Source organism: Gekko japonicus, unplaced genomic scaffold (assembly GCF_001447785.1).
Source record: "Gekko japonicus isolate JY-2015 unplaced genomic scaffold, Gekko_japonicus_V1.1 scaffold897, whole genome shotgun sequence".
Classification (NCBI taxonomy): domain Eukaryota; kingdom Metazoa; phylum Chordata; class Lepidosauria; order Squamata; family Gekkonidae; genus Gekko; species Gekko japonicus.
This window is the reverse complement of record NW_015164211.1, coordinates 334879-360257: the sequence shown is the minus strand read 5'-3', so window position 1 is coordinate 360257 and position 25379 is coordinate 334879. Positions and strand designations below refer to the sequence as shown.

General features: G+C 40.7%; 1 protein-coding gene across 1 annotated transcript in view; it reads left to right on the top strand.

Moving 5' to 3' along the window:
* SPAST (spastin) overlaps positions 1-25379 on the top strand; it is a 46769-nt gene that overhangs the window by 1280 nt on the left and 20110 nt on the right. Inside the window, exons 2-7 of the mRNA XM_015408445.1 lie at positions 1028-1116; positions 3697-3780; positions 14567-14662; positions 20991-21178; positions 23339-23532; positions 23894-24034. Of these exons, the coding sequence (XP_015263931.1) occupies positions 1028-1116; positions 3697-3780; positions 14567-14662; positions 20991-21178; positions 23339-23532; positions 23894-24034 (792 nt within the window). The remainder of the gene's footprint in view (positions 1-1027; positions 1117-3696; positions 3781-14566; positions 14663-20990; positions 21179-23338; positions 23533-23893; positions 24035-25379) is intronic.

The following is a 25379-nucleotide window of genomic DNA, read 5'->3' as shown; positions in this document are numbered from 1 at the left end:
CATTGAAGTGGCCGAGGAGCAAGCAGCGGTTTTTCCAGTAAGAACGACGATTATAGATAGAAGTAAATGTAAATTGCTATCATGCATAATTAGGAAGAGGAAACGGGGTTTGACTAATCCCTGGCGGCAAGGCTGCGGTGGTGGATGCACTCGGAAAGAGAAAGCAAATGTTGACATGGAGGGCTTGTAGGTGGAGCCTCAGATTTACAGCAGAGTCTCCGTCAAAGAAAGAGACTTTGTGTTGCCCCATCCTTATTAGTCTCTTTGTTCTCTGGATTCGGCGTGTTCTTCTGGGGTGTCAGGCACTTTTTCTCTCTATTCCTTACCCTATTTTGTCAGTGCTGTGTATCAGGTTTGTGTAAATGTTGTTTCATTGGTAGCCAACATAAATGGGAGACTGGTGCCTATATAATGGTGTGCTTTGAAGATATGCTCTGCAGAATGCTTTTAACCATTGGTGCTGTAACTTGTGGGACTTGCTGGTCTTGTGAGAGGATGAGAACAGATTCAGAGGTAAAAGTGCAGGCTGTGACTTGTTGCCTGCGAAAGTAAGTTCAAGCTTGCCAACTGTGGTACTTTAAGGAAAAGATAAACCATTGCTAACACTTTTTTTAAAAAAATCTTAGAATGCATCCTTTTAACTAGTACTAGCCAACAGCAAACTTCATACTGTAATCGGATAAAGCTTTCAGTTGCTGAAAGTAGGTCCACACTAGTCAAATATTATTTTACTCTGATAACAGTCCTCCGGTATCTTGAATAACAAGTTGACTTTTTATTTTTGATTACCTGTAAGGTACCTTTGAAGTACTCCTAGGAATTATTAGGTTTGCAGTCATGTGCATACTTGAGATCTAGTCTTGTTGAATTTAATGGGACGTGAATTTTTATGCATAAGGTTGTGCTGTACAACTGTTAAATTTTGGATAATAGATCACATAGATCAAACATAACATTACTTATGTTTTGTACAGTGTCTGTAGTTCTGATGGTATTTCTTCATGATGAAAAAATTTACAATTCTTTCAGCAGGACAAAAGGAACAAGCTGTTGAATGGTACAGAAAAGGAATTGAAGAACTGGAGAAAGGAATAGCTGTACTAGTTACAGGTCAAGGTAAGCCAACCTTGAGTGTGTGAAATAATGTGGTTGTGGTTGCCTTAACTTTTTTTCTTCGTCTGATAGATCAGACTGGAGAATAGATCTGAATGGGGAAACCATACAGTACAGAGGGGAAACAGTAATAATATAGCAAAAAATATCTAGAATAATTTTTTGTTGAAGTAAAAAAGCCCTAGTTCTCTTTTTTTCTGTTGTCGCCTTGCCTTGTGACAAGTTCCTTAAAATAAATACCGTTTCCTTAAGGTTCTATGTTTCTTAGTTTGTTGTGCAGACTAGTAAAAAGGATTACCAAATGATTAAAGCACAAGAACAGGCCAGCTTTTTTCCTAAAAGAGCAGTTGGTTGGCAGAGGAAGCTTATCATAGCCTTGTGAGGGCAGAAAGGTGGGATATAAATTTTATTTTTAAAATGTCAGTGTCTTCACATCAAGTAGCTGTTTAAAGGTGCAGCTCTCTCTGATACATTTTTATTCGTCAAGGAGCAGCATGCATGGCTCTCCTTCATTTTATCCTTGAAACTGTTCGGTGGGGTAGATTAAACTGAGAGAGTGACTGGCCCAAGGTGACCCAGAAAGATTCAGGGCAAACGGGTGTGTGTGTGTGTGTTGAGCCTGGGTCTCCCAGATCCTTGTCTGACACTAACCACCATAGCACCTTGAACAGTTTGGTTGCCAGTTTTTCAAACAGTAAATGGGGTGGTTAAGGTACAGCCATTATTCAGTTCGAATTGGATTAATGCAGATACAGGTCAGTAAAAGTTTCATGACAACATTGACACATGTGATGCAGCAGTGATACAATCCTTGTTCATAAGTGTGTATATTTAAATATTCAGCTTTTCTCTCACTCTATGTAGTGAAATGGAGTAAGTTGTGTGGGTCTGATTTGTCCAGGCACAAATTCTAAATACGTGTGGGTTGTTTAAATCCAACTAAAATCAGTGGAATTTAAGGTTATTTTGTGGTGGGTTTCAGCCCAATCTTATTTGTGCTTACATCTGCCCATCAATCTCCAATTCTGACATATTTATTTCCTTCACTATGTTTCCTCCTGGAATTAAACCTGAACAGATTGTAACCAGATAAACTAAGATTGTTATTCCTGTTTGGTCCTTGAATCTTAAACGTCTTCATTATGCTGTGTGCTGATTTACTGCTCACCGTCTGCCTATATGTATGGACTGGTAATTTCCATTTCATTGTATCTGAAGAAGTGTGTGTATGAGAGCTTATACCTTGAACAAAACTTTGTTGGTCTTCCTGGTGTCACTGGTCTCAAACTCTGTTCTGCTGCTTCAGACCAACATGGCTACTCACCTGAGTCCAATCCTATATATGCTTACTTGGAAGTAAGACCCATTGAATTCAGTGGGACTTCTTAGTAATGCTGCTTAGGAGTGTAGTTGCAGGTGTTTTTTGGTTACACTTGGAACATTGTGAAGCTGCTGCACCCTTTGCTGTCTAACATCCTGCAGATCTAACCTCCACAAATACAACATATTGCTTGTTCAAATATCAAGTATCTGTTGGGTTTCAATAGCAGCTTCGGTCTATACAGTAAATAGGTGAGAACTAAAGTGGGGAGTTGGGTGACTTGCTGCAGGGTAACGTTGACTTTCTCTTCCTCTGGTAAACCTTCATTCTATTTGTTAATTCCTAGTCCTTGAGCATAGAAGCCTGTGAATATTTGAATTGTATAAGAATACTGGATTGATGTGTTCAGAAGAATAAATCATGAGCACAAAAATTGTCCTGCTATAGGAGGGCTTTAAAAAATCAATCTCTTATTAAAAAATCTCTGTTGAATGGTCAGGTTTTGGTGGGGAGGGATTATATCAATTTAATCTTGGGCTTTGATTCATGTTCATTCAAGTGTAGCTTTCTGTGTTATATTTGTTCTTAAGCACAGGATTAAAATTTCTATTGCATATTTAACTTGGATGGCAGGAAGGTACTTTTGTATGTAATTAGCAAAACCATTATAATAGAATTACAATGTCAAGCATTAAGAAGTGTCTCATACCTATGTTAATGACATCACTAGTTTTCTTTGGTTAACCATCTTGGGGCAAGGTCCAGCCAAAGGCAGTCATTTTTTAGTTCCCTTGATTTCACTGGGAGAGTTAGGCACATGTTTAACTCTTATCTGGAAATTAATGGGAGTAGTAGGCACCTATTGAAATCAATGACTTAAATGTTCTCTGGATGCTGTGCCTAGTTTTTACAGATCTCTAATTTGAAATATATACAGCTTTCTAGAAGAACACTGTTGTTGCTGGTTTCATATAAGCACTTTGAAAACCTGAATGGGGAGAATTCTAAGTGGCCTGAACATGCTCTTTGTACTGCTCTCATTTGCATCCATTTCTTGTATGTGCAGCTCAGCTGTCCCAAAATGAGGGAGAGCATGTCCAGGCTAGTCGTAATGTTAGGTAACCATGCGGAGCATCATGGATGCTTCTTGCTGTATTAGACACTTCTGGCTCCATTTTATTTTTAAAGTTTGCTGTAATTTTGGTATTTTATATTCCTTTTGTAACACTGCCTTCACTACAGTATTTAACTTTTTTTTTAAGGTGATCATTATGAACGAGCTCGACGTCTCCAATCTAAAATGATGACAAATTTGGCAATGGCCAAGGATCGTTTGCAGCTGTTAGGTACTGCTTAATACTATTACTTCGGGAAAATGTTGAGATTAGTTACACAATGCATATGTTTAAGAGCTTTTTTTGAATATTACAGGGGGAATAGCCATTTGAGACACGTAAGAATTTTTTTAAGGGCATCTCAAGGTATTAGATTTTAACACTTAGTAATAAAAGTATAGGAATATTGTTAGTTCTGTTCTTTTGTAATTTGACAGGGCGTGGGGGAAATACTTTTCTATATTTCCCCCCAAAATGAAGTATTTGAAAAGTAGCCTGGCTGCAGTACTGTTAGTACTCAGTCAAATCTTTGAGAAGGTTAAGGGAATTTATTTATTGGATGCAAATTCATTTAATGGAGAGCGACATAAGGGTCCAGCTTAACTGTTTGCTGGTACTTAAATTCTGGAACAGACTGTAGACCTTCCTATTTGTATGTCATCCTTTTACAAGTTCAAAACTATTACATTTTTCTAAAACGCATCATGAACCCAAGAGTGGGCAGCTTGTTTATCATTGATGGCAACTCTGAAGGCATCAAAGCAATGATAAATGTAAGTGGCAGTACTTAGGAGAAGCTAGATGAAATTAGATGACACAGTGCAGTTTTGTTAAACAGCTGCTGTCTTGATTGTAGGCCAGCTGCCTGTAATTCATGGTTTCATAGCACTGTTAAAAAAAACATACCTTTCTTTGGTTGTGTGAGGTGATGGTGGTTACAGCATGGGCATGGCTACAGTTGTGCTGGCACTGTGTTTGGTTTAGGTGTTCATCATTATTTTCTTGACGGTGAGGAAGGTCATAATAGAAGACTGGTGTGAGAAACCATATCATGTGATTGTTCTAGTGGTATTCAAGTAAGAGCACATTTTCAGGAAGGTGTCAGGAAGATGCAGCAGTTGTCAACCCATTGTAACACAATTCCTTTGTGTTCATTTTGTCATTTGAGATTTAGTTAAAATAGTCTCTAGATTCCCACTTAAGTGCATGTTGCCCAGTTTTCATGTTTTAGTCTGTCCAAAATTTGGTTAAATTTCATCAGTTCAAACTCTGGCTGGTCTATATATGTTCATAATCCGGAACTGTCTGGTGACTGTAACAGAGAAACGACCTTTCAGACCTCCTGTGTGGTATGGCCTCCTTCTCCCCTCAAAACCCATCCTCGTGTAAAGCCTTTGGCGTAACATCCTAGTCTTCATCCCCAGCAAAAATGTGTCTTGAGTAACGTGCAATGAAATATGTACGTTTCCATTTAATTACCCTGCAGAACTCTCCTCTCATTATTTTCTAACCCTCAGTCTGGATTGTAAGCTTCTAAGGGTTTTTTGTTTCTTATCTGTAAAGTACCCTGTATATTAATGGCACTGTCCTAACTAATAATGGAGCTGCGGTGGCTCAAGTGGTTAAGATGCTGAACTGCAGGCTTGGAAGGTCAGTAGTTCAGCAGTTCGAGACCTGGGTGCCGCATGACGGAGTGAGCTCCCGTCTCTAATTCCAGCTCCTGCCAACCTAGCAGTTCGAAAGCAAGAAATTGCAAGTAGATAAATAGGTACCACTCCGGTGGGAAGGTAACAGCATTCCGTGCGCCTTGGTGTTTAGTCATGCCGGCCACATGACCACGGAAACGTCTTCGGACAGTGCTGGCTCTTCGGCTTTGAAACGGAGATGAGCACCGCAACCCTAGAGTCGGATTCGACTGGCTTTCGAGCAAGGGAACCTTTACCTTTTACCTAACTAATAAAACCGTAATTAAGAGTTAGTGTTTGTTTTATGTAATGTTTCTTGTCTGCCTGTCAGTGTTCTATCTGGAAAGGTGGAGAGAACAAGCACTGCTAATTCAAAGCTTTGGAAATGGGAATCAACATTTTTAGAGATGTAACAGTGAATAATGGTTTCTAATCCAAACACTATACATTTGGGTTCAGCTATTTACCTTTTAGTTTCTGAGCGCTTGAGTACACAGGTGTCCTGTTCAATTTGGCCCAACATTTCTGTGAGACAGAATAAGACTAGCAGTGCAAATATAAGCACGTCTACTCAGAATCCTACTCAGGTGTATTCTATGGGACCCAGGAAATTGTTTTTAGGAATGCACTCCTAATCCTGCTTATCTGGGAGTAGCTCACATTGAACTCAGTGGGGCTCATTTCCAAGTAAGCATGCAGAGGACTGGGTCTGTAAGGCTCAGATTCTGCATACTTTGAAAAATATTTCAAATGTTACACTTCTGTTTTAGAGTACCAGATTGGGATTAGTTTTAACAGAGTTACTTAATTATTTGATTTCTGATAAATTTGTGTTGCCCATCAAATTTTGAAAAGTACCATTTGTGTATCCCTCAAGTTTCTTAGTTGGCTGTTTTCACATAAGGAGAAATTATTAAATGGAAGGTCACCTTGACCATTACGTGTTTCTTCACCTGAGGTTATTTTCTTAAAACCAGAGGTAGCTTTTGGAGGCTGAGAGTAGAGGAATGGCAGGTTTCTTAACTCTTTTATTCTTTCTGTTTTCCATGGAAAACTGCCTTGTCTCTGTGGTACAAGTGATTTTAAGCAGAATAAGAGTTGGTAAGGAAAATAAGTCACTCATCTACCCTATTTATTCCTTACAGTTTTCCAAAGGGTGCTTGGGTTTAAAAAAAAACCTGTCAGGAGAAGGATGCAGGTGACTGTGCCATCTGACTTAGAACTGAGCTTTCTAAATGTTACAATATTAATATATTTATGTAATTTATACACTGCCTTTTTCACTGAGACTCAATGTGGATTACACAGTGTAAGTCAGTGCAATTAATATTAAGGGTAGATGCTTGCACTTAAAGTCAAATTAGATTTATGGGTGATGGCGTCAGAATTTCTGAAACTAACCATGTTCTATGATTACTTAAAATATTTAGTTTTCTGAATGCAGTAACTTAATACGAACCAAAAGCTTTAAGGTATGAAGTACTGGTATATGCGGTCTTAATGTCACTTGCCTTTTTACATATGAGGTGTCCATTCACTTAACCTGGAACTATACTACTTGTTCATTTCCTTGTCTCTTTCCCCCACCCCAGTTCCATATCTTCTTAGTGCCTCTTCTTTCCCAGGGCATAGATGACCATTAGCATTGTTTCCTAGATGGCTTCCATTTACTCACCTCCCTCTTGAGGTAGTGGGTTAGGTCACATAATCCTGATGGTACTTAGCAAAGGCTACAGTAGTTGCTAAGCTTCTTTGGACGGAAAATAGGCATTTAAAGCCTGATCTTCTGTATGTTTTTTCAGAACTTACAAAATCATGTGGAAAGTGTTCGTAGAATTATAGGCTAAGTACACATACATGATGCTGCTGCCTTAAACTGAATCAGACCATTGGTCCATCAAGGTCAGTACTGTCTACTCAGACTGGTAGCAGCTCTCCAGGGTCCCAGGCAGAAGTGTTTCACATCACCTACTGCCTGGTCTTTTTAATTGGAGATGTTGGGGATTGATCCTGGGACTTTCTGCATGCAAAGCAGATGCTCTATCACTGAGCCACAGCCCCTACCCTGATTCCACATGGAAGTATTTTGGTGATTTGATTGCTCTTTATTTTAACTTTGCCCTGGTTGGGTAATCTTGAATTTGGTTTTGGTTTTTAGAATTACAGGCTGATTCCACATGGAAATTTTGCTCTGGTTTGGTGTCCATCCCCTAATTGTCCAGTTTGCATGTTTTCTCCCCGCTTTGCTATCATTCCCGTATCTGATTTGATATAATATTCTTGGAAAGCTTGTGGTTAAAGCATGTTTATGTACCATGTGAACAAGAAGCTCTGTGCTTTTTTTACAGGTCTTGCCTGCATCTATACTGTTTTTCTTGCCTCAGCTCCCCCAATTGCCATTTACCCTGCCATTTGAGGGCTTCTGGGTACTTTTTTTAAAAAGGCAGTTGATATGTTGCTATAGCATTATAATGTTAGAATGATTTGTGAATTAGTTTTTCTGCATTCACAGCTTTTGTTAAACAAATTAAATGTCTAGCCCTTTTCATTGCATAGGTCCACCTTTCTCTTTATCTCTACATTGAAAGGGGCTAGAGAATTTGTGTTTGAATGAAAGCTGTGAATTTGGAGGATAGATCATAGTAATATTGTGATGTTATAGCAATATGTTGGTTGTTGACTTTAGAAAAAGCCCTCTGGCGGGTGTGGGTTGTATGAGAAGCCAAGAGTGCTGGGGAAGGCACTGTGTGGATGCTCTATTGTAATTGCAAATGCCTCTGCATTAACAGCGGCAATGAAAGCTATGTGGAGAATCATCATCATTTGAAAGTAAGAACATAAGAGAAGTCAATGCTGGATCAGGCCAGTGGCCCATCCAGTCTAATACTCTGTCACACAGTGGCCAAAAATACCAGGTGCCATCAGGAGGCCCCGCAAATTCACTGCTCCCCCCCCCCCAGCACCAAGAATACAGAACATCACTTGCCCCAGGCCTAGAGTTCCTACCTATATCTTGCGGCTAATAGCCACTGATGGACCTCTGCTCCATATGTTTATCCAATTCCCTCTTGAAGCCATCAATGCTTGTAGCTGCCACCACCTCCTGTGGCAGTGAATTCCTTGTGTTAATCACACTTTGGCTGAAGAAGTACTTCCTTTTATCCGTTCTAACCCGACTGCTCAGCAATGTCATTGAGTGTCCACGAGTTCTTGTATTGTGAGAAAGGGAGAAAAGTACCTCTTTCTCTACCTGCTCTATCCCATGCATAATCTTGTAAACCTCAGTCATTTCTCCAAGCTAAAGAGCCCCAAGCGCTTTAACCTTTCTTCATAGGGAAAGTGTTCCAACCCTTTTATCATTTTAGTTGCCCTTCTCTGCACTTTTTCCAGTGGTATAATATCCTTTCTGAGGTGTGGTGACCAGAATTGTACACAGTATTCAAATGAGGTCGCACCATTGATTTATACAGGGGCATTATGATATGATACTGGCTGATTTGTTTTCAGTTCCCTTCCTAATAATCCTCAGCAGAGTGTTGGCCTTTTTTATTGCAGCCGCACACTGTCTAGACATTTTAATTATCTACTACGACTCCAAGATCTCTCTCTTGGTCAGTCTCTGCCAGTTCGGACCCCTTCAACGTGGATTTATATTTAGGATTTTTGGCTCCAGTGTGCATCACTTTACACTTGGTCACTCCCTTGAGGCCAAGGTGGCTGACCTGGAGAAGCCTTCTGGTGTAAGACTAAAAGAATTGTCAAAAGTTGTTTGTCATATGGCAGTGGGCATGAAATATAAATAGAGTGGTGATTGGACCTCCCTGCACAGTTTTAAAAGTTAGAAGTGACTTAGGGTGTTCAGGCAAGAGATGTTTAAAGGTAGTTTACTGTTGCATGCCTTTGCCTTGCAACTCTGGACTTCCTTGGTGGTCTCCCATCCAAATGCAAGCCAGGGCCGATCCGGCTTAGCTTGATGAGATCAGGCTACCTTGGGCTATCCAGGTCAAGGCAAAAGCAAGTATAGGACTCCTCAGATTGCCTCAAGGCTGTGGTATTTGGGTGTTTTTTGTATGTGTGTGTGACTCTTTCTTTTGATCTGTGGGGTAAGATCTTCAGGGTTTGCATTTTTAAAAAACTAAAGAAACTCATTGAAGACCCGATCATGGATGTTGCAGTGTCTCTTTTAGCTTGACTTTTAAACATGCCTTCTTACAAATAGCTGATCTCATCTGTTTAAAATTTGGTGTGGCAGAAAGAAATTTTCATCTTTTCTTCAAGATCTTCAGGGTTTGCATTTTTAAAAAACTAAAGAAACTCATTGAAGACCCGATCATGGATGTTGCAGTGTCTCTTTTAGCTTGACTCTTAAACATGCCTTCTTACAAATAGCTGATCTCATCTGTTTAAAATTTGGTGTGGCAGAAAGAAATTTTCACCTTTTCTTATTTACAGTGCCACATTTACCAAGTAACTGGCCAGTACCAATGAGGACTATCTCTCCTTTGTTGTGCCCTCCAATCTTATCTATTGTATAAAACATTTATTAGCAATTTTTCTCCCTAGGGGAACTCAAGGTGGTTTACAACATCAATAAAACAATCAAAAAACCCTGTAAGATTCACAATTTAAAATTTAAAATATGGCTTAGTTTTAGTGCCTGTTTCTGGAGCTGATAAAGAAAATTAGGCATATGTACCTTATATATGGTATAAGCCTCTAATGTAAAACACCTGCTTGAGGTCATGTTAATTTCCTGCTTGAATTGAATGTGATCTTTAGCTATTTGGAGCTCTTTTTCACTAATACTGAGTGACTTTTTTAAGCTTGAACGATTTGAACTATGTGGTTAGCCTGTTCTAGTAAGAGAGAGTTTAATTATTTATTTATTTACATACACATACATACACAGACCTTTATTGGCATATGTCAGGTTACAGAAACAGACAGAAACAGATAAAGAGGTAACAAGGAGAAATAAGTCAATCGTATGCAACTATGCATTGTGCAATCGATCCTTAATTACCAAACATAGAAATAAAGCTACCTTTTCAGTTATTTCAGGTGACGAATCATTGAGGAGATGGCACACCTTCAAAGCATTCGGGCAGCCTATCATGTTAAATAAAATTGGCTCTAAAACAACAATTAAAATAACAATTAAAACAGTAAAACCATAAAATCCCGTGCAAACAAGCTAGTTCTGATGTCAGTTTAGCAGTACTGATGTTAAGATCCAGGCCACTGAAGGGGAGATAGCCAGGAGGGAAAAGGGATATCTGCCGCCTCACCCAAAGGCCTGGCGGAAGAGCTTTGTCTTGCAGGCCCTGTGGAACTGTAATAGATCCCGCAGGGCCCTGATCTCGTATGGGAGCTCATTCCACCAGGTGGGGGCCAGGGTCGGAAAATCCCTGGCCCTGGTCAAGGCTAGTCAGATGTCCCTGGGTCCAGAGACTGCTAGAAGATGTTGATTCATAGACCTCAGTGTCCTCTGGGGCTCATATGGGGAGAGGCGGTCTCGAAGGTATGCTGGCCCTTGGCCATATAGGGCTTTAAAGGTAAGTACCAGCACCTTGAAACTGATCCGGAATTCAATAGGCATCCAGTGCAGTTCATGCAGCACTGTGTGGATGTGAGCCTGCATAGGCATCATTGTCAACACCCATGCTGCCACATTCTGCACTAACTGCAGCTTCTGGAGCAGGATCAAGGGCAGCCCCATGTAGAGAGAGTTACAATAGTCCGGTCTGGAAGTGACCATTGCATGGGTCACTGTAGCTAGGTCTCGTGGGGTGAGATAAGGGGCCAACTGCCTGATCTGCCTCTGATGAAAAAATTCAGACCTGGCAGTGGTGGTGACCTGGGCCTCCCTAGAAAGGGAGGCATCCAGGAGCACCCCCAGACTCTTCACCCTCGATTCTGGCATCAGTGGACCCCCATCGAACGTCGGGAGCCTGATTCCCTGACTCAGTCCTCCCCGGCTCAGGTACAGGACCTCCATCTTAGATGGATTTAGCTTCAGTCGGCTCTGTCGCAACCATCCAGCTGCAGCCTGTAATGCCCCGTCCAGATCACATGTCCAGGCAGCTGTCCATCAGTACATAGAGCTAGGTGTCATCTGCATACTGGTGACAACCCAGCCCATACCCTCGGATAATCTGGGTGAGGGGGGGTCATGTTGATATTCAACAACATGGGGGAGAGAATTTCTCCCTGTGGCACACTACATTCCAGCAGGTGCCTTTGAGATGTCAACCATATCAAACGCTGCTGATAGAGCAAGAAGAATCAGCAGCGCGGATCCACCTCAATCCAGATGTCTCTGAAGGTCATCTACAAGGGTGACCAGCACCATCTCAGTCCATCTCAGTCCCACTGGCAGGGCAAAAGTGGTGGGTTAACACCTCATGGTTAACCATATCAAACGTTGCTGATAGAGCAAGAAGAATCAGCAGCGTGGAGCCACCTCAATCCAGATGTCTCCAAAGGTCATCCACAAGGGCGACCAGCACCATCTCAGTCCCACTGGCAGGGCAAAAGCCGGACTGGAAGGGATCCAGGATCTTAGCCTCATCCAGGAAAACCTGAAGCTGTGATGCCGGTACCCTCTACCATCTTGCCCAGGAATGGTAGATTAGACACTGGGCGGTAGGTCCAACAAATGTTTTTTTAAGTAGAGGGCGAACTGCCGCCTCCTTCAATTCCCCTGGGAAGGTCCCTGTTGATAGGGACAAGTTGATAATCTCCCTCAGGGGGGTCCGCACCTCATCACCACAGGCTTTAACCAGCCATGGTGGGCAGGTATCCAGGAGGCATGTAGTAGGCCTCACAGCTACCAGGACCCTGTCGACTTCATCCTGGGAGAGCAAACTGAAGGGGTCCAAAACTGGACCTGAAGACAGCCAGTGGGCTTCCAGTTCGCTTATTATATCAATTGTGGCCAGGAGGTCGCAGCGGAGCAACAAGACTTTATCTGCAAAATAGCTCACAAATGCCTCACAGCTCGCAAATTCACTAGCATTTGGTGTGCTCTGTGGCAGAGTAGTCAATGACCGAATAGTTCTAAATAATTGGGCTGGGTGAGAGCTAGCAGACATAATGGAGGTCACGTAGAAGTTTCTCTTCGCAGCCTTCACTGCCATCTCAAAGGTTTTCATAAACGACCTATAGGATGCTCTTGTGGCTTCGTCACGAGCTCGCCACCACCCTCTCTCTAGTCGCCTTAGCTCTCATTTCATCCGCCGTAGCTCCAAGGTATACCATGGAGCTAGTTGGGTACGAGAGCGAAGAGGGCTCCAGGGAGTGGCCTCGTTGATGGCTTTGGAAAGACAGGAGTACCAATCTTCCACCAGTACATTCAATGGGCCGCCAAAGGGAATTGGATCTCGCAGAGCTTCCTGGAACCTATTATTAGAATCAACTGCATTGATGTCCAAACTGCCAGATGATTTAAAGCTACCAAGAGCAGAACTTGTATGTAAGCTGCTCTGAGACTCCTTCGGGTAGTGAAGGGCAGGGTATAAATCCAATCTCCTCCTCCTCCTCATCATCATCTTTTTCCAGATTGTCCAAAAAAATTATTTTGAAGATTACAGAACACAGCTTTTCTTCCAGCAGTGAGAATATTTAACAGGAAAGCAGGGTGGAGGGCCTTATGCAGCCTTTCCCCTTTAAGTCACAACCTCCGTAACTGGACTGTATAATTTTTTTTAAAAAAAGTATTAATATGGAATTATATGGAACACATAGTTCTGCCTTGAGACTCAAGATGTAAGAGTGATGCTAGCTACCTTATAGCTTGGAGGTGAAACCTCAAACACAGGGCCTAAGGAGGTAGAGCGGTATCCTGCTCATGGAAGAGGGTGGTGGTGAGAGGATGAGACTCCAAGGAATTATGGGATGCTTAGTTTTATACACAGATGAGAAATAACTAGCTAAATGTTTTGTTGTAAGCCTCTTGTTATCCTTTATGAAGTATATCACTTCATGCAGGTGTGTTTTTAAGATGTCATGAAAGAATTTATTTAACCTTTTTTCTTGCCTAAGATAATTAGATAACAATACACTGCAAGGCCTAGATGATAGACCTACTCTTTCTTTTTTGTAATAGCCCTCCATTTCTTTATAAACTTGCTCTTTGAGAGTTTAGGAAGAAAATTATATCTGTGTTGCAAACTGCATTTATTCCTCTTTAAAGGCAATTCTGTTATAATATTTGGTTGCGGTAATAGTCTTTCTAGAAGTGCACAAGTGTGCATAATAAAAGGATCAGAGAAGAGACAGGACTTGTGTGTGTGTGCTGAATAAGTTAAGGAACTATAGATGTTAAGACATACATTTGTGTCAGCCACTTGAAAAATAATTATGTCTTGAAAGCAGATGTTTGCAATATAAAAGTGGCGACTGGCTTTATTCCCTCAAACTATTGAATATAAGATTCCTGAATAAGAAGCTAACAACTGTTGTCGCTGGCCAGTCACTTTCAGGGGGATGTTTAGTATACAAAGCATGCCAGAATTTAAAGTCCTTCAGAAACATGACAAGCAGTGACTATGGGAGAAACAGCATAATTTATTAGGATATTTCTCATTATTTTTTCATGCTCATTAAGTGACAGAAAGGATTAACTTTCCTTATCCACTAATTGTATAGCAGTGCTGTACTCTCTTTGGGGAGTGTCGTCCAGTGTTAAACATAGATGGTTGGATCCTGTGCTCTGCTAACATCCTCTGGTGCTAGAAGAAGGTTTTTCTGTTAGTGGACCAGAGCACAGGATCTAGCCCAATAATTCTGTACCAATACTTATAGTTTGAGATTTGAATTACCAGAAAGGAGGATTACTGCACAGCTTGTTTGATGAAAGACTGTGTTGCAGTTTATAGGAATCAGAATGACATAAATGTTTTGCATCATAGTATTAACAGTAAGATATCGACTAGTTTATTAATATTACCCACAGATATTCCCCAGTAAAGCTTAATGCAACAATGAAGTCTGGTTGCTTCTTGTACCAGTTTGTGCTAAATTCTCTCATTCCTCCCTTTCCCATAGATTGAGTCTTTGCACACTGCATCAAAAAGTTTCCCACCAGTCTTTTGCATTGTTACTCCTGAGTCAGTTACTGACTGCAGTTCATACCTTTTCAAAATAGTACTTCATTTATTAAATGTTCTTGTAAATTCATAACATAGTGAACATTAAATGCATGCTTTGTACTTTTAATCCATATTGAGTCAACTGAAGGCAGTCATTTTGGTGTGATGAGTATACCTAACTTTCATTGGTTCATTTTTTGTTTTTTGTTTGTCCTTTCCCCCCTCTGTTTTGTTGCATAGCGAAGATGCAGGCAGTTAAGCAAATTCCCAAGCCGCAAATGGAAGTCTATAGTGACAGTACTAACCTGGTATGCCGCAATGGACATCTCCAGTCAGGTGGGTTTGGTTTTACCAGCACCTAATTAACTAAGGGGATGTCTATCAATATCTGATATATTATAGAGAATTCTTGCAGTGCTAAATTGCCTGCCCCTGATCTATTTAAAATGGTTTTCTATTTGAAGGTTAGTACATTCCATTTTTTTAATGTCTTAACATTGTTCTTGCTAAATTGTTTTCCTTACTGTATTTTTTAAGTTAGTTGCATTTTAAAATGAAATATTTGCAAAGGAAAGGCATTAATTTCTAGTAATTAAAGGCAATTTAAGTCAGCAGTTAACGATAGTCCTTATAGAATGTAGCATCAAGAAATAAGGTGATAGGTTCATAGGCTGTTATAAAGTGTAAGATGAATCTCTGTTGGTACTATTGAATACACAACTTAAACTATATTATCTGAAGACATGTTTCTTTACTTAATGTTTGGTACTAATTATTTTTACCTGAAAAGCTGCTATTTAGGTTTTTATAGATCTTTTACAAAGACTTTATATTCTAAGATTTTAATAAGCCTCACTTGAGAATGGTCATTTAGTTAAGTGTAATATGGGACAGTAATCGCTTGATAGAAACAGTTCCCTGTCTGCTTGGGCTGCAGAAGATTAATAGCTACCTTGCTAGAAGTATTCTGTATTTTTGGTAACTGCTGTTGATCAAAGTGTCTTAGGATGTATACAGGCAACCAAGGATCCCTTAGTGCAATATTGATACTAGCTCTGATCTGGTAGCAGTAGTTTGATAATACAAATGCAAAGAACAGGCAAGGCTTGCTACAGGAGAAAAGTGTGTTCTGTTAATTGCTGCTTTCTTTAGTCCAGTACAGTTTAAGGGAGCTGCTGAATTCACTTGGTTTTAGGTCATCAGCTTCTGGTCTAGTCAGTTTCAAAACTAAAAGAAAATGGCTTTTGAATGATAGAAAGGAACAACTGAGTTAATGACATAGTCTTGCAAAGTGTTCCCTTTTTAGAGGGCTGCATGGATATGTATGCAGTACAGTATGTGTGTGTGTATGCTTAACCTTCAAGTACTTAAAAATGTATTGAGAATGCCAGTTTAGAGCCAGTGTGGTGTAATGGTTAGAATGTCAGCCTAGTTCTAGGGAGATACATATTCCTCTCTTTGCATTGAAGGCCACTGGTGACCCTCTGCCAGTCCCCCTCTCTCTCTCAACAACTTTTATCTTGTAAGGATAAAAAAGGTGAAAAAGGTGAAAGGAACGCAGTGTATGCCACCCTGCACTCCTTATCAGGGAGGGATGGCATAACAATGCAATGTATAGATTCTTTGTTTAAAGCTTTGATACCACCTTTCCACCAATCATGTGCAAGGTGATGTGCAAAAATAAAAATTACTACTATTTCATATTCGTGTTGCTTATGATACAGGAACTGTTTAACTGGTGTCTTTCAAAATCATACAAGCAGAAACTGCAACTATACTCATAGCTTATCCAGTTGGTGGCGTGTGGATCACTTGTAATTCCCCCCTGGGGCATTCAAGACTCAGTGTGAAAGAAATGTGTCTCTGGTGATTAAAAGCATGCACGTTCTAGTAATTGAAATTAATACTAAGAGCTATTGCTTCAACAGCCTGGTGTCCTCAACCACAAAGTGCCTGAACTTGAGCACTAAAACATTCTCCCCTTAAAGGTAACCAGTCTCCAGTTAGCTGTTGCAAAATCTTTCTGGCATCTCCACCTTTCCTCTTTTCATTTTCTTCAGCAGTTAGAAGGTGGTAGCTAGTTTATAGAAAGTACAGCCTTTGGTCTACTTCAGTAAATACCCCACATTCACCTTCTGTTCAGCCAGTGAATCTTTCCCATGTGTGTTTTTGTGTATGCACAATATGTGTACCCCATGTTTGAAAATACATTTTATATAAAAAGTTTCTTCAGAAGAATGGACTATATCCTTGGGGTATTTGCAGGTTTTCACGGTGGGATAAATTTGGGCACTGGTATATGTCCACAATAGATTCTAATAATACTTCAGAAACTTTTTAAAATTGAAATTGTATGCTTAATTTAGGAAAGGTCTCGCGTTCCTTCCTTGCCCCAAGTGATGCAAAAATCTATAGGTATTAGAAATCCCTATATGAGAAAAGGGCAGAGGAGGGCTGGCTAATGGGGAAAATTTGTCTAGTTTACTTTTTTGCAAAACCTAAGGTAAATTGATAAAGAATGTAGAAAGCTTAGTGTTGCTTTTGCTAGTTTATCCTGAGAGCTTCCTGTTCCTGCTGCTGCTTCTCAGTTATATGTAATAAACTTTATATAGGGAATGGCCAGATGAAGATGAAGCAGCTTGCTTGCTGAGAAGCTTTGGTTGCTAGGAAGATGGGAAGATAGTAGAGTGAGTGATGGGTGATGGAGAATGACAGTTGCATGGTTGGGGGAATGAATGGAGAAAAAAAGATCCTGCAGGGGAGACGGCTCCCCTTGATTTTTCTGTGAAGGGGTTGAAGAGATGCACTTCCACACCCCAGACGCCTGGACTGTGCAGCCAAAAACTGCAGTTCTGTGAACTGAGTAACAGTCCAGTAGTGCAAAGTTAACAGGGAAGTTGAGAGACTGGAAACAAAGAAATCATTGGGAGGTGGCAAACAGTAGTGCATGAGCAGCAGATGAAATTAAAAAGTAGCAGTCAAGAAAAATTTCAGTGACAGCAGCACTGCCAACTTGAAATGAAAGTGCATTAAGACTGATCAACTCCACTGTGGGTGTGACTAAAAGTTCAGGTTTTGACAAGATTTTGTGTATAATTGTGTAACTAATCATCTTAAATATTGAATTGCTAGATTGGTTGAAATTTGGTTTATCCCTTTATCCCAGTTTGGTGTAGTGGTTAAGTGTTTGTACATTGCATTCGTGAAAAGGGTTGGAACACTTTCCCTATGAGGAACGGTTAAGGCGCTTAGGGCTCTTTAGCTTGGAGAAACGACGACTGAGGGGTGACATGATTGAGGTTTATAAGATTATGCATGGGAAAGAGCAGGTAGAGAAAGAGGTACTTTTCTCCCTTTCTCACAATACAAGAACCCGTGGGCACTCCATGAAATTGCTGAGCGGTCGGGTTAGAACGGATAAGAGGAAGTACTTCTTCACCCAAAGAGTGATTAACACTTGGAATTCACTGCCACAGGAAGTGGTGGTGGCTACAAGCATGGACGGCTTCAAAAGGGAATTAGATAAGCATATGGAGCAGAGGTCCATCAGTGGCTATTAGCCACAAGGTATAGATAGGGACTCTGGGGCAAGTGATGCTCTGTCATCTTGGTGCTTGGGGGGGTCAACAGTGGGAGGGCTTCTAATGTCCTGGCCCCACTGGTGGACCTCCTGATGGCACTGGTATTTCTGGCCACTGTGTGATACAGAGTGTTGGACTGGATGGGCCTTTGGCCTGATCCAACATTGGCATCTCTTATGTTCTTATGTTCTTATGTACTTTCTTCCTTTCTGGCAGGTCCACTGCTGATTTGGGAATGGTTTAAGCTAGCTTGATATAGCGGTTAGAGTGAACTAGGATCTGGGAGACCAGTCCCCATTCTGCACAATCTTATATTTCCTCTTAAATCTGGGTGAAAATAAGGGAGGCTGTGTAGTTTGACTGCCAAGCACATTTCTTTCCTTAAATTACAGCATCTACACATTTTCACAGCATGCAATAAATAAGCAAGAAAAAGCTTTTCCTTTTTACATAATTGATTTGTGTTTTCTTCAGATTTCATGTGCAACAGTTACATTTACTGCCGTAATACCAATTTTTGTCAAATGCTGTTTTGTGTATTTAGCATGTATCATTAACTCAGGCCCCGGTCACACGGGCAGGAAACTGCAGAGGAGAAGCGTGGCTGTTTGCCCTGGGGCAAACTACTGCGCAGTTAAGTGATCAGACCTCCTGTGGAGGTCCTGTGGAGGTACCGTGGAGGTTCCATGGCAAGGGAGAGGTGCCGATCACAGGACAAGCCGGCGCACAACGAAGAAGCGCGCGCTGCAGCAAACTTTTTTATTTTTGTGTACATGGCAAATGCGCATGCTCCGTTGGGTGCGCATGCGCATCCACAGAGACTTGGACAAAAAAAACCACCTTATTTGCAAGGGGACATGGGCGGGCGCCGGATGCCACCGGAAACGCGATCAGACGCCCGCCCTTGCCCCGCAGTTTCCGGAAACTAGTACCTCCAAGGTACTAGTTTTTTGCCACGCAGTTTCGGCTGGAAGCCTCGGTTGAGCCACGGGAGTGCTACGCTTCCCAGATGTGCTGGTGAGATCGCGCCCGGAAACTCCGGCTGTTTTCCGTCTCACTTGTGTGGCTTCTGTTACGTGTGACCGCAGCCTCAGTTAAGAATTTCCACTTTATGTACATGTGAAACATTTGAACATAGTTTTGCGGGTGCAACATAATTTCAAAGCAAGCTTATGCTAAATACTTTAAATGCTGCTGATGGGAATCAGCAGTATTGTCCTCCATTATTGTGGCTGAAGAAGCCACAAGGAATATACTGGCTTTGTTGTTCAGGCTTGAGTCACGTCAGAGGGGGATTGTGTATAAGTGAGAAGAGTGGTCCTGATGGTTTGAGAAATAGTTGGATTTTTAAGGGTTTCCTTGGTAACTGAAACTAGAAAAAACTGAACTATGATTAGAAGATAACAAAGTATAATTGTTTATATCCCTTAAAGGGTAAAATTTCTGAATTGTGTTAAGTGAGAAGGCACAAGACTGAGTGCTCTTAAAATGTTGCTGCATATTTAAACACTCTAATTGTGGAGTGAACTAGATCCCCATGGTTGTCCTTTTTTGGCAGAGTGCATAGAAAAGTGGCTGTACAGCTTTGTCCCCGAAGCATGGCCAGTTATGACTTCAGTTTTTGTACGCAAAACACCCAGGGTAGAAAACCACCCAAGTCATTTTTCCATGGATATAGGCTTTTTTACCCTATATTACAGTAAAAGGGGTAGAAAAATGTTAGAAATTCTTTTAAAATTCAGAGAAGTTTGTTAGCTGTCTAATTTCTTGGGTTCCAAACATTTTTTGATTAATTTTTTTTAAAACTATAGTATTAGAAAGAATCCGTGCTGGTGTGTGGTGTTCAATATGTGCAAGGCAAAGGGAGTAATCTACCTAAAAAAAATTTTTGCCTCATGCCACAATGTGCATTCAGGCTTTCCATATTTTAGGAACAGGTTGACTTCTGCCACCACAAATATTTCTATTTCTGAAGGAATTTTTCTACCCAAAGATACACTAGAATTTGACTTGGGTAGAAGTTTATTTCAAATGCAATATGTGTATTTTACTTCAGAGTTCCGTTAGAGGTTAGCTGAATTTCCTTGAACAATGTAATACTATTTAGGCAGCATAAAAAAAGCAGTGCTGTCACCGAATCAGAATATTCCTTCAGTATTTCTGTGATAGAAATGTAAAAACTCCAGTAGCACTTTTAAGACTGACAAACTTTATTGTAGCATAAGCTTTTGAGAAACACAGCTCTCTGTCAGATGATATAAATGGTTACATTGTGGTTAGCATTGCAATACTAACATTGCAATACTTGCTAGAAGTGTATGGTTAGGTGTAAGTTGTGTTTGTCCAGTTGACATTTTGTCTGCCTCTTCATGTTCTAAAAATTCAGTACTGATTGGATGCTGTGGAGATTATTGGTCAACTAGTGTCTTAACTCAAGCTACGGTAATGGCTAAAAATGTGAGGTATGAATTAAAACATTTCCAGTTGAAATTTTGCATCTGCTTTGAACTCACTAGGTGGTCTTAGGGTCTGGTCTGCTAGGTGGGGATAATACTGAACTATCTTACAGGGCTTTTGACAGATTCCCAACGAAGTATGTGTATGAACACTCTGAAGAACTAATTAATTCTAAGTGCTATCATTGCACAATAATACTGAAGAGTGAATTACGGTGATGTGTACCATGAGGATGACTTTCTCACAAGAGAATTATCAGCTGAATAAGTTACTAGCAATAGTATTAATTGTTTAGTTGGCATCTATGCCTTGTGGTTCTTAACCATCAGTTTGTAATAGAAAAATGTACACAACTATAGGGCTTAATCTCAGTAGATGCTGATCAGAAATTGTGTTAATTGCTAAGGCTAATTAGTTTTTACCAATATTGCAGGTAGAAAACAAATATTCTGAGAATTTGACTAGCAAGAAAAATATCTTGCATGGGTAGTATTTGTATAAATGGGTACATTCAAAAGACATTGTCTGAGACATTATGCTTGCTGAAGATACCACTTCTTTTCAGACTAAGATGCTGCTAGCTGTTTGGTATATCTTATAGTGACACATTTTTTATTTTTTTGCAGAAAGTGGAGCTGTTCCAAAAAAGAAGGATCCACTGACTCAAACTAGTAACTCCCTCCCTCGTTCAAAGTCTGTGGCAAAGCCTGGAGCTGTGGGCCTTTCAGGGCACCAAAGGACACCTAGTTATAGTGGAATATCCAATTTCCCTGTGCCTAGACAGGGACCAGCTCCAGCAACTTCAACTCAGAAGGTAAGGAAGCAGTCTCCAGACACACCATAGTGAGTACTTGCTGCTAGTTTTGAGTTGAAAAGTTGCAATTCAGATTTGAGGAACTGTTTGATATCTTCCTGTTAAAGCTCAAAGGCTTTCAGTGTGAAGTATTTCTTGAGGGCACTGATGCGTCTATTATTCTAGCTTGGTAACTGGCAAAACGGAACCCGTCTGATCTTCTCAGTTAAATTGCTGCTGAGAATGTGGTAGTGGGGGCTAGTTTCAGTGATATTACATATACTTGCTGACAGCTGCTCACATCTTGAAGCCCTTTGTTTAAGATTTTTCTCAATTCATCTTAAAATGTGGATATAGACTGTAGCAAGACAGTAGATATATATATGTTTGTATTGGAGGTGTAGATACCAGTCTAGCGGCGCCTGACCTCCATTGTTAATAGTATAATTCTTCTCTGTAACTTAATTTCACTTCTCTTAACTTACACATTTTTAATTAACTGCAAAAATAACAAATCCTGGTAGGAGATCTCAGGAATTCTGGACTTGCTACAATCTTTTGTGATAATTGAGACATACTCTTCCAAATGTTTCCTAACTCAGTTACTAGACCTACCAGAGTCTTGTTACCAATCACATACTCTTCAACATGATTAGTGGCATGAATGGAAGGTGCTTCTGGTGGTGAGTTTTCCCCTGCCTTCCTTTTCCTACAGCAGCTCTCTGGCTACGGAGATCCCTCAAGCCCAGTTTCAAAAAGTTATCAAACACAGGAATAGACCATTTTCTTGCTTCATTGGACAGCTTGGCATAATAAGTGTGGCAGATCAAGACTAAAAGGGGGCACTTTGACTGACTCTTCCCTTCTCACCCTGGAGGGATGTTGTGTTTGTGGGGAGTTTTCTTCATGGGGGTCCCATGACCTCAGCAATGCCTTTTGTGAGTTTCCGGGGACTGCTGTGGGAATGGAAAGGCCATGGATGATTACTCACCATTCCATTCACGCCTTCTGTTCAAACAGCCACAGGATCCAAGTTAGAAAGTTTTTCAAAACATTCCCCACAGCAGCTGTAAATTGCTGTAGATAAAGGGGCACATCTCCAGTTTGATTAATATTGGGGAAGGAAATTCACTTACTCTAATAGGATGGTGTGTCATGTCCTGGCACTATTGTGTTGAATTCAGATTACTTTGGTTATCAGCCAGAACTGCAATATTGACTGCTGCAGCTGATGATGCAGTGTGCAAATCCAAATAGCTGTTTGTGAGGACCCTTATATCCAAGGAGAAGCTCCCACAATTAACATGATACTTGTTCAATCCCTGTTGACATAAATTTATTACAATAATAGTACTTCAACTATTACTCTTTGATAAATGTACATTACAAAACCTGAAGCAGCTGTTTGATCACATCAACATCATTCATCCCTGACTTCCCGTTTTGGCGACTCAAGAACGGATGCGTCCTATCGAGCTCCAATAGGTGCGATCCAGATCGTAGCAGACGGGAAGGAGACAGGCTGATTCCCCCCCCCCCCCGGGCCCTGTTAGGGGGGTTCTAGGCAGCCTGGGGTGCGAGAGGTGCCGCTCCCAAGGCGTAAGCCAAGGGATTGAGGCTCCTCTTTGCCCCGAGAGGTCCCACCACTGCGAGACCAGTAATTGTGTCAGAGGTGTACACTGGGATGAGCGAACAAGCAATCTAGCGTTTGAAGGCTTCCCTACCTTCTCCAAGCAAGCTACCGATGAAGCGTGAGTTCTTGCGGCCTTAAATCAGGCAAACTTTCAAGCGGGTGATCTCCCCCCAAAACTTCAAAGCTAAAAGCGGAGGGAGTGGAGCTGGTCTCACCCTGGGACAGAAAAAAGCGGTTTTAAGAGGTAGAGGGGGGGAAGCCATTTAAAAAACATTATATAGCCCAAATAGAGTGGAGAATGGAATAACAGCGAGATTTAGTAAACTTTCAGAGACTTCATTGAACTTGTTCCTAAAGTAAACAATCCTACAGTGGGCTGAAAAATGGCACTGAAAGTAAGACCTTCTTCCAGAACTGCCAGCTCAGCAGCATCAGCTTCCAAGTCGGAAGCAACCATAGACTTCCCTAATATGTTGGCTACTGCATTGTGCCCTCTACTGGATCAGATGACTCAGCTCAATAATAACTCTGAATCTCTCCAAAAACAGCTGAAAGAAACCAATGCAAAAGCAGGAAAAACAGCTAAATTGTTGACAAAAGTTGATGATGAGACAAAAGCGTTGAAGCAGAGACTGGAGGCAGTGGAAAAAGCGAAAGACTCTGAGAAACAACAATTATTATTACTCCAAATGGAAAAAATCTTCATATATCCTGAGATTTCAGGGTATTCTGGAGCAAAAAGGTGAAAATCTCAAGGAGACTTTAAGTGAATTGTTGGCACCGGCAGTAGATCTCAAAGCGGAGTTTTTACAAAGCGAGATGGATGTGGTCTATCGGTCATATCTGGACTATATCAAGGAAAACAATCTGCCTGGCGAAATATTTGTGAAATTCTCCAAGAGATCTATTAGAGAGGCAATTTTTAAAGTGACTAATGGAATTACTCTAAAAATCAAAGAAGATACAAGAATTTTGAAAGACATTCAATTTGAGATAAGAAAGAGGAGACAACATTATAAAAAACTGACAACTTTTTTGCAGAAAAATTCCACTTCCTACCAATGAACGATACCTTTATATGAGGTTGCTCGTGTAAATTTTAGTGTTTTCCATGGAATATTCTTTAAGGAGAATAAAGAAAAGATAGACTCTGTTGCAAAAGCTAAAGCATTTCTGGAGAAACATCAAAAAACTGAGAAAGTGGAAGACGACAACGCAGAGACAGACAGTAGTGAAAACAGATCGTGAAATTCTACCAGCTCATCGAACAGTTTCTCAGAAGGATCAGAATCTGATATGGGAGCAGCTGCCTCCAATCTTCTGAAAGTCCGCTGGGACTATGATAAGAGTAAAGGGAAAAAGAAACATGGACGATGAAAGGTTTATACTACTAAACGTAAAATACCATAACCCACCTATTTTGGCTAATATTGTTCATACTGATTTATTTTTGAAATAGATAATCTCACCCTTCATCTTGATTGAGTGAAATGGAAGAAAACCTTGAAACAAGCTTTTGTATCGTATTAGATCCTTGTTTAGCTTTGTATTCTTAGTTTAGCTTTGTATCCCTATTCCTGTAGTTTGTAGTGAAAAAGCAATTAAAAATTATATCTATAAAAATCACTCATCCCCACCCTAGTAAACCTTCTGGGGCTGAGCTTTCAGAGTGTTGGTTGTAGCTGTGCTAGACAATTTTAGACTGCAGCCATAATATTAAGTGCTAAATGGTATACTCTGCATGGGCAGTGGGGCTTCTAAAGTATACCTGCCACTGCTTGATAAGCCACTCATAAAAATGAAGGGACCTCTTCAAAACTGGCCTGTGATGGTGGGTGAGTGAGATGCCCAACCACAGCTTTTCATACAACATGTTTGGGATGAATGCCTTAGACCTTTTTAATTCATTCAGTGAATAGCTTTATTGTTGTTGAGCGGCTGCATGGTATAATGGTTAATATGTCAAGCTAGGATCTGGAAGACCCAGGTTCAAATCTCCAATCTGCCATGGAAGCTTGCTGGATGATCTTGGGCCTGTCAGTCTCTCCCAGCCTAACCCACTTCACAGGGTTGTTGTGAGGATGAAATTAATGAGAGAAGAACATTGTAAGCTGCATTGGGTTTCCATTGCAGAAAATGGTGGGGTATAAATGAAGTAAATAAAATGAATAAAAACAAAGGGTAAGAATGGCAGAAGAGCAAGTTTAGAAGACAAAAGGAATTTCAGATTCTAGCCACAATAAATGGTCAGTGTTTGTAACAAAGGCAACAAATGGATTTTCTTAAGCTAATGTCTAACACATCCAAGAGAGCAACCTAGTCTCCTTCCTGAGCTAATTGCAAAGACAAAAACTCATCTCCTGAGTCTTAACACATCTGTAAGCAAACAGTCAATCTGTAAGCAAACAGTTAATCAAGGTATCAACACAACTCAGGTCACAGTTAACTATGTGCCCAAACAAATATTGGCAAAGGAAATGAGTTAGTTGAATCCTGAAAAAACAAAGATAATTTCACGCTACTATCATAAAATTTACTCCACTATCAACCCCCCCCCCCCCAAATGGGACTTTAAGTTATAAAGTTTTG